We start from the raw sequence: 9,602 nt of genomic DNA on the forward strand, positions 1-9,602 counted from the left end.
TCATTGCTCCAACAAGAGCTGCTGAGAGACAGGTGAGTAATATAAGGAACTGTTCCACACACGCTCCACAGTGTGGAACATTCCAGAAGCCTCCCTAAAGGATCTCTAAAGCTCAGCTAAGAGACTATAGCACCCAGGTGTACAATACGCCGATCCAAAGTTACAGAGCTGGTTGAAAATCGGTAATTCATGTTTTTTTTTTTTTTAAAGTAGCAAATCAGTTTGAAGAATTTTTCAAACTAGAAAAATGTGGCCATTTGTCTGGTGTGAGACTTCAGAGTGGCTTTGCGCAGAAATAAAATCCTAAATGGGAAAAAAAAAAAAAAAAACCAGAGGAAGGAAACTGTCCTTCGTTTGAAAAAAAGCGTAATTGTGCCTGAATGGTATAAAAACCCCCAAAGCCACTATTACTGGGCCATTCTGGGTTAGCAGAGGCCCTGCAGGGACACCTGCGCTTTGAGCCTGTGGCGGTAAGAACAGCCATTACCGCGCGCACCTCGGCCCTTTTTAAGCCCACCGCTGAGGTCTGACGCATGACGTCACAAGCCCAAGAGACAGCGCAGGGGCGAGAGCAGGAATGTGTGAGAGAGGAGAGACTGATGGGTAACTAAGGGGCGGGGCTGGAGCGATTACTGCTATGTCAGCTCCTCCCGCTGACGGAGGAGCCCTCCGTCAGCAGGCAAGTCGGGTGATATTGGAGAGGCTGGCTGGTGGAGACCATATCTAAACAGCACGCCTCCTACCATTATATTTTCCCTCGTAGATTTCCACATGTGTACGACTGGGAAACATTTAGCGATGAAAGCTAAAACTTGACTGATAACCTACTACTGGTATTTATTCTTTCTATTTTGTAAACACTACACAGTGAGTCATAAGGTATTCTAGATGGCCTTGGTGGTTGTTTTTTTTTTTTTTTTACTGTGCCAGTGTCGAGCCTTCATTCTGTAAACAAGTCCTTCTGCCTGGTAACTCATACACGGTACAACAAGAGTTCTCTCTCCTAATCTTCCTCCAGAACACCCTCTACAGACGAATGATAAAGAAGCGCTGGCCGGCTAGCAAAACACATTACAATACTAATAAAAGGCAAGCAACCCCGCCCCTCCCCAACTCTGTAGAATGAAGGTGGCTGCCTGGCATTCGGAACTCGCCCTCGTCTTCTCCCTGACTGTCGGAGCGGTCCACTATCCTTGGAGAGCCCTGGAACTGGCAGGGGGTTGCAGCAGGTTTGGGGGAGAGACGGCGAACAGGATTTAGGCTCCTCCACGTCTGGCCCCACCAGTGGGCAAGCCAGGAGCGGCCTTCGTCTCTTGGGTCCCTTTTGAGAGGTCCCCACCCCCCATCTTCCACTGTGTTGTTTTTTACCCCTCAGAATTTCATTTACATTGCAAATGTTCCCCAGAACTAGGTCAGCCAAGCTCGGAAGCTCGACCCGCCGGGGGCTTTGGAGGCAGCGACCGTCTCTGTTACTGCAGCTGTCGTCTCGCACGGCTCTGCGGAGAGTTCGCCGTAAGCAGGAGGACGCTGTTAGAATCCAGCCAAAGGTGGCCGGGTCAAGCTATTGGCGCGAGGGCGGCCCGGACCAGTCCTCTCGCTCAGCCGCGAGCGTGTAAAAGTGGAGAAGGAAGGCTCTTTGCTTTGCTGGCGTGTGTGGCGTGTTTTCTACGCTGAAATGTCGGATGAAGAACAGCGAATTTCCCGTAAACTCCATGCAGCCCCCCTTCCTGACTGGGTTTGATTTAGTCCTCAGCCTCCTGCAATGAAGGAGCTTTAACATGGAGGCTGATTAAAGTATAATTAGGAACCGGGCCTGTGTGCCATGTGTAAGAAGGAGACCATGATTAGCCCATCATTAGCCATTTCTCAGGCTAAACACATGCTCCGCCCTTCCAGAGTAGCACCGTCACTGCTGTCTGGCCTCATAAGTCAATGTGATTGGGTGCGTGGGCGGTTGTCGAGTGAAACACCTACACCCACCGCAATGGCTGCAACCACCCAACCCCAGCGCCGTCCGAGCCTCAGTCTGGCTGGTGTCCAATCAGGCATGCCGCTGAAGGTACACAACCAATCACGCAGCTGATTCACTCTGAGGAACCCAGCAAAAATAAAAGGATTCATAGCAGCGAGACATGAGAGGCAGAAAAGGCATTTTGGGAGACGTGGTTGTTACAAGAAGGCTATAATTTTGCCTTCTTTGGAAGGGCAAACATAGCGAGTGGCTGAAGGCTCAGGCTAAACGGGGCTGCTCTCACCGGCCCTTCCAAGAAAACAACGAACGACAGTTGGATATAACTCAAGATCAGGAAGTGCACACATTTTGGGGGGCGGGGGAGGGGGCCTTTGTCCAGCGCACAGATGGAGGGACAGGATCTACACGCACCCATTTCGCAGATGCGGCGGGCGGGTCTCACGGTGCTCGTGGGAGATCGTATCAATGGGCTGCTGTCCGGCCCCACCGAACCACGTGCGAGTGGAAGCCGGGAAGCAGGAAGCAGCTGAGCATAAACCCGAGTCCCGCACACACTGCAGCGAAGCAGGCCGAGGCGTGGACAGGCCCCCGGGGACACCCGGCGCTCCCTGGCCAAGCCACCTGCGTCTGACCGCTACCTGGCTGAAGGTAATAATCGTGCATGCGCCTGTGAAAGCAAGTCAGCATGTGCCCGTTCACACGGTTTTGCACCACCACGCTGAAAGACGCCCAGCGTGGACGGCTCTGATGCTCGGGGAGCTCTGCGGCGCTCTCACAGTCAGACGCTGGGTTTGAGCCAGTATCGGAGCGCGATCCCCCTCCGGGTTCCAGCTGCCGGGCCGGCCCAAAAGCAGGGGGACGCTCCTTTCCGCTTCCTGCCGAGTCCACCGGCACAGACCGCTCACGCACCACCAGCAAGCAGCAAACGTGCACCACGGTCAGCGGAACTGCGTGACGGCTCTCGCCTCGGTTCAAGCGAGGTCCGTCCGGTACGTATCGGGGTTGAGGACGGTACTCTGCAGCTGCAGCGCCGCCCTCGTCGGGGGATTCCGAGCCTGTCCAGGCGCAAGCCCAAACACTGAGCAAGCAGGGCTTACCGTACGGGCAGCTGCGTTCCAACGCAGAGCAACATGTGTTGAGGACTCCGCGCCACATCCTTTCACCTGCTGCCAATCAGCTTGGTGGTTTCAACTTGGATCAGAGCAGATGCAATTGGAATCGGAACACAATGCGTGGAGGCTAGCCAGCGCGTGTGTGCGTGTGTGTGTGTGTTTGTGTGTGTGTGTGACTCAGAGCAGCACAGCTGGAATGTAGGTCAGCCAGGTGGGGCTGGTCTGGGGTGGAGGGGAGGCGGCACCATGTTGCTGCCAGCGCTGTAGCGGGCCGGGCGGTGCGACGACCCACAGCTACTCTCGCACGGGGCCCCGCAGGGCGAGGAGACACTCCTCCCCTCGCCCACAAGCCCTGCGACCACGTGTGTCCCGCGCTTCCAACGCCTGCTTCCAATCACCACGCTCCCTTTGATCAAATCGGGACGCTAACAGCTCAGACGTTAGCAGAGTGTCCGGGGCGGGGGGCCTACGGTGGGGGAGAACACGAGGACATTGGAGGAAGGTTGCGCTGTTTGCTCTTGATAGCAGGGCATTTGTTTCATGTCCCTTGCATCAAGCACAAAGCTGCATGCAACTGGCAAAAGGAGAAAGAACTTCTGGTTAACATTTGGGATCCGGAAAAACTGATCCCCTCGAGGGGACGGCGGAGACGTCGCCGAAGTGGCGAAGGCACCGCTGTGTCCCTCTTCCCGCTCCGAGGTGCAGGCAGCGAGGATCGCTCTGCTCCAGGGCAGGAGTGATAAAGATGAGTGGCCCAGATAATATAAGCGACGGAGGCACTTGCAGGAACTCCGGTCCCGGCGTTTAAGAGCACAGGATCGGCGTTCCGTCCACGGCCTTGGAGAAGCGCGCGGAACATGATCTTAACCTCGACGAGGCCGGACTCGCTGGCCGCGAGCGTTGCGGTTTGGCCGACGGGGACGTGCTGTGTTTGGGCCCGGGCCCAGACGGCTCCCGTTCCGTCTCCGTCTCGCCCTTCGGCCTCCGAGGCCGGGGAAGAGGGGGAAGCCCTTCCCCACGCGTGCTCCACCGTGGCCCTCACAGTCGCCACCTCCTTAATGAGGTAATCCCTCCAAGGAAAGAACATGTCCGTTCCAGGGAAAGAGGGTTCAGGATCCCAGACCGCAGCGGTTCAGTGTGAAAGTAATACCGTGTGAACGACAGAGTCCGCACAAAGGAAAGCTTCGAGACTTTGCACCTATGCTGACCATAAGCAGAAGCGCTTATCCCTCCATTTCATCATCTCCTGTTAAGAAAGTATTTTTGGTCACAGAAAGCTGAAGGCTCTAGGTGAGTAAATATGTAAAGTTCTCATCATCCCCAAGGAACTTATTATGAGGGCTCGGTGTCAAATAATGTGAGCATAGCATTCCATTCTGGAAGTTTCCCTCCTGAATCAGACTGCAGTGCTTGGCACAGAGCACAGAAATGCCCCTCCACCTCCCAACTGAATGACTTAGGGCACAAGAGAAAGAACTAGAGAGAGAGAGAGAGAGAGAACGAGAGAGAGAGAGAGAGAGAGAGAGAACGAGAGAGAGAGAGAGAGAGAGAGAGAGTGAACGAGAGAGAGAGGGAGGCTGAATCCGTAAAAATCTGATATGTGTAGCTACAGCCTGTGTAAAACCCAAAGGCCTTGTGGAAACCTTTCAGTGCAATTCAGACCTCCTAACACACACACACACACACACACACACACACACACACACACACACACACACACACACACACACAGAGGCAGGCCCATTGGGCTCAAGCTGTATGGAAATGTTGATGCAGGCAGTGGAGCTGAGGGGGTCTCTGTGTTGGACAGACAGTCAGAAACACAGCCAGACAACACACAAACACACACACACACACACACACTTTCCATGCAGAAACAACTGCACTACTGCTAACCAAACAGCAGCTGGACTTTCACTTAAGTGCCCTGCCACCAAGCAGTAGTAGAGACTGGAGCACAGAGCCGTCTGCCACCTCAGGATCAGCAGTCAGAAGAACAGCACCGAGGAACCCTACACGAAAACCAAACAGATAGCAAACCCCGTCTGTCAACTAGTCCGTTTAAAGACTGCACACATTTAGACAAACGTGCACATACCTGACTCCTGGGGCGTACAGTCTAAAGGCCCAGCAGTGGGGGTAAAGCCCCCAGATGTGAGCACTGACTACGGCGATGATGTGTTGCACAACCCCGCCCTGGCCAGGCATGGTAGGGCTTGGGCTCACACAGTTCCAAGAGGAAAGGCAGTAGGCTGGGAGGCTGAGCTGGTGCACAGACAGCTGCTCTCGGGGCCTCAGGCCAAACAGAGCTACGCCAACAATCATCCTTCTTCTCTCCCCCCACTCGCTCCCATCCCCCCTCCCGCCGTGGCCCCCGCCCGGCCGCCCCTGTCTGCAAGCAGGGGGCTCTTAGCTCGCATTCACTCCAGAGCGTTTGCGCAAACGCGCGGCCATCCAGCCCCTCGGAGCTGCCCTCTGCCTCCTGCGCGTCTCTCTGCTTTTGGATTGACGCGCTACTCCGGTAATATGGGCATAGTACATCAGGGGCACTCAAATCACCAGCATAGAGGCCTGTGCTCCTGTGTCAGGTGCAACGACAAAGTGGAAATCGCCTCCTTTCATGTTAAAATAACCGTAATAATAATTTGGATTTGAGACAGATGTTTAATACTGTAATATGGATCGTTTTGTTCATTCTCACCAATGCGGAACAGAATCACAGGAGCTCTGCTAAGTCACTGGTATCCCAGCAGCCAGGACACCCGTACTAGTACTGTGTTAGTCGACACTGCAGTGCGGAGACGCCAGCCAGTGCCGCGTGATGGATGTCCGCCCCATCTGCTCGGAGATGGCCAGAAGGTGGAGGAGGGTGGAGACCCGGAGGCCCGGCTGTAGCCCGAGGCTCATCTCCCGCTCCACCCGTCTGCTGGGCTTGTCTGGGGGGATCTCATGGTTCTAGCTTTACAAGGAGAGACCCCCCCATCTCACCTCCTCACCATCCTACAACAAACCTCTGCAGCAGGCCTGCAGTAAAGCAAGCATATCTAAACACGAGGTGTAGCACTCTCCCCAGAGAGCCAGGGGTCCGGTCGAGTGTGTGAGAGGGAATGGGGGCTTTAGTGCGCCTTATGACTTTGTTTCTTGGAGGCTAGAGGGCAGTCATGAATCTCAAAAGGTGTGTGTGTGTGTATGTACATACATGTATGTGTAATTTGTAGCTGGGTGCATGTGTGTGTGCGTGCATGTGTGTGTGTGTGTGTGTGTGCTTGTGTGTGTGTGTGTGTGTGTGCGTGTATGTGTGTGTGAGCAGATGCAGCTGCAAATGCATATGAGAGAGAAAATGATATATGTTATGCAGTCGAACAGCTGGCCATGAGAAAATAGATCAGCAGTGGGGCAGGAGTGGGGCAGCAGTGGGGCAGGAGTGGGGCAGGAGTGGGGCAGGAGTGGGGCAGGTTAGTGGAGCTTCATCACGACTCTAGCAGAGGCCTTTTCTCACTACCAAACCCTATAACTTACGCACACACAGGCACGCGGACACACACAGACTCACACACACTCACACATACACACGCACGCACGCACACACGCGCACGTGCACGCACACACACACACACACACACCAATAGTGTGATAATGGAAAGAGAAAAGGGAGCATAGAGAGAGTGTGAAAAGGGGCGTGGAAGCACACAGGGACTGTTAAACAGTGCCACCACTCAGCCTGCTGTGGTTAACTCATCATCATCATCATCATCCCCACCACCACCATCATCATCATCATCATCATCATCATCATCCCCACCACCATCATCATCATCATCATCCCCACCACCATCATCATCATCATCCCCACCACCATCATCATCATCATCATCATCATCATCATCATCTCTCTCATGGAGGTTTTGGGTTTGAAGACCTAATCAGCCGGTCTCTCTGTCAGTCCTATCCGTAACTGCGGCGGACTGATTGCACATAATCAGGCTGTGGTCAGCTCCTGCAGGGCCTGCGCCGGCCCCCCATCTGCGCCTCCACCAGCTCCACTCCTCCATCTGCGCCTCCACCAGCTCGCACGCACAAGCAGCGTGGGGACGGAGCTCACCGGGTTACGCGCATTTCGCTGTTAAAGTGGGACACTTCCGGCACGCTGGCAGAAACGCTAATGTGACGCTAACCCCCCCGCATCCCACGCCACATCTGCCAAACCGAACGCACAACTGCGGGGAGATGTTTCAGAGATCGAACCGCATGGGGCTAAAATGACATGGTCAAGCTGGGTAGGTATAATTATCACTTATTTCTGTTGTGATGTTAGTCATGTGTGCATCAACCAGGTCTGTAATCAGGAAAGAAAAAGGAAATCACATCCAAATGATATCACCCAGTAATTCTCATCAGGCCGGTAATCCAGCGATTCTACGCTTCCCCCATGTAATTGTAGTCAGGTATGAAGACGTCGGGAACATAAGTCTTCCTGTACCTGTTAGCCAAACTGTCCTTTTCAAAGCTCACATTCAGCTTGATTTGTAAGTGAATTCCTACAGTTTGGAATATCAGCACGAATGTGAACCTTGTGCGCGGTACAGAACAAAGTGTTTTATTGCACAGTTCAAGAAAAGAGGCCAACAGCTTTGGCTTTTCAGTTTGGAGCTTCAAAAAACCAAGCCGAAATGTATACAATTGGTTTTAGCCCATTTAACAAAACTAGGAACATAAACCCTACAATGTGGGCAGTTTAGTTACGCAATTCCATTACAAAGATGTGTCTTCATTCCCAGAGTGTAGAAAGATTCTGCTAAAGGTGCCAGAACTAAACTACAAAATAAACAACATAAACATGGAGGCTAAAAACGATGATGATTGGCTATGAAATGACTTCTACTATGCAAATTTCCTCCCCAGTAAAGTGAGTCAATTGTGTTCCTTTTGGAGGAAGAGTGTGGACAGGAAGAGCAGGCCATGGTGAAGCAGGGCGTCAGGAATTAGGAGTTTACGATCTACAACATCCTGCCAGGCTTTGCTTTGGTGCATTTTTATTGGGCTCTTAAGTATGAGCTCCTTGTAGGGCAGGCCCTCTCTTACTGGCCTGTGAAATTCTGGTGACTTTTTAGAAGAGGTCCCTCCGTGCCCTCTGACCCCTACTTCGCAAGGGCCAGCAACTCCCCCACCACCACCCACCAATGGGTGGGGGGGGGGGGGGGGCGACGCCCCTGTCAGCACCTCGCACATGTCTTGACCTCTTGCCTCATACGCATGGGCGGAATAAATTGACTCGCAGAGAAAGACGCTCGCACGGTGTGCTGCGAATGGTTTGGGGCTAAACTCTCCATGTGCATGCATATCGGTCTGTGTGCACAAATGTGCTTGGGTCAGCGTGCACTGCATTTGTGTGTGTGTGTGTATGTGTGTGTGCGCATTTGTACATCTGATGCTTGCGCTTAACAAACACTGTGTCAGCGGGGTTTTCTGTTCCAGCATTGCACCACCAGCCTGGAACTGTTTTTTACATCATAGTGCTTCACTAGCTCATGTGAAGTATCCTGCATCACAGGCGGTTCACAGGTTGCAGCACTGGTAGGAATTCATTCTGCTAGACTTTGTCTGGAGTTCGCATGCAATGACACCGATTCCCAGCTTTACCAATGAATTAGACAAGATCTGATCTTTAAAATTTCGGTTAGCTAGCTGAAATATATATCGGACTTTATGTAGAACAAACTTATGGTTAGCATAAACTGTGAAAGCAGAAACCACTCTATATAGAAATCACTCCATTAGCATTGCACTGTGACGTTGCTCGGATAATAAAAGCAGCTCTGTAGTAGTTAATAGAAGTAGTGGTCCTTCTGAGTGGGGAATTATGGGAGTTGTAGTGTGGTATTAGCGGTACCTCTGAGGATGTAGTTCTGGTAGTTCTGGTCAGCCTCTGCTCCCACTTTAACAAGGCAGGTGAGTCCCTCAGCCACCACAAACTCGTGGACCAGGTCCTTGTCATCCTGCAGGGAAGGTGGAGGAAAGCCTCAGCACGAACCCACCACTCCGCCCAGTAAGGGAGCAGCAGCGGACCTGCTTGCCGCTCCTGACCCAGCGCAGGACCTTAACGTAACAGTCATGACCGCACGCTGGGCTCTGCAACGCCAGTTCCCACGGCCATGGCAACCCCGCGGGTCTGGGCTTCAGGAGCCCCACCCAGAACCCAGACCTCATTAAACAAGCTGCAGACGAGGTGTGAAGAACACTTTATGTGCTAGCTTGATTTACGCATGCACACACACACACACACACACGCACACACACAGACAGACACACACACAGACACACACACACAGACACACAACCAGTCTGGGTACTCCGATTCCACCATTCTACGGATGTTCCATACTATGTCTGGATTTGGCCTGTACTCCAGACATTTTTGAGGCCCCACCCAGTTACTGATGTTAAAATGATTAGAGGGTTGGTCCATCGGAATCGTTATTGGCCAACAAAGGCAGGAATGACACAGAATTGCTGGGTAC

General features: G+C 52.9%; 1 protein-coding gene across 4 annotated transcripts in view; it reads right to left on the reverse strand.

Annotated features, from left to right (window-relative positions):
* The window catches only part of fhod3b (formin homology 2 domain containing 3b), a 93,367-nt gene that overhangs the window by 26,757 nt on the left and 57,008 nt on the right, over positions 1-9,602 (reverse strand). For all 4 annotated transcript variants that reach the window (XM_035531181.1, XM_035531178.1, XM_035531179.1 and 1 more), the window contains exon 5: positions 8,975-9,080. In XM_035531181.1, coding sequence (XP_035387074.1) covers positions 8,975-9,080 — 106 coding nt within the window. The remainder of the gene's footprint in view (positions 1-8,974; positions 9,081-9,602) is intronic.

Source organism: Electrophorus electricus, chromosome 10 (assembly GCF_013358815.1).
Source record: "Electrophorus electricus isolate fEleEle1 chromosome 10, fEleEle1.pri, whole genome shotgun sequence".
Lineage (NCBI taxonomy): Eukaryota > Metazoa > Chordata > Actinopteri > Gymnotiformes > Gymnotidae > Electrophorus > Electrophorus electricus.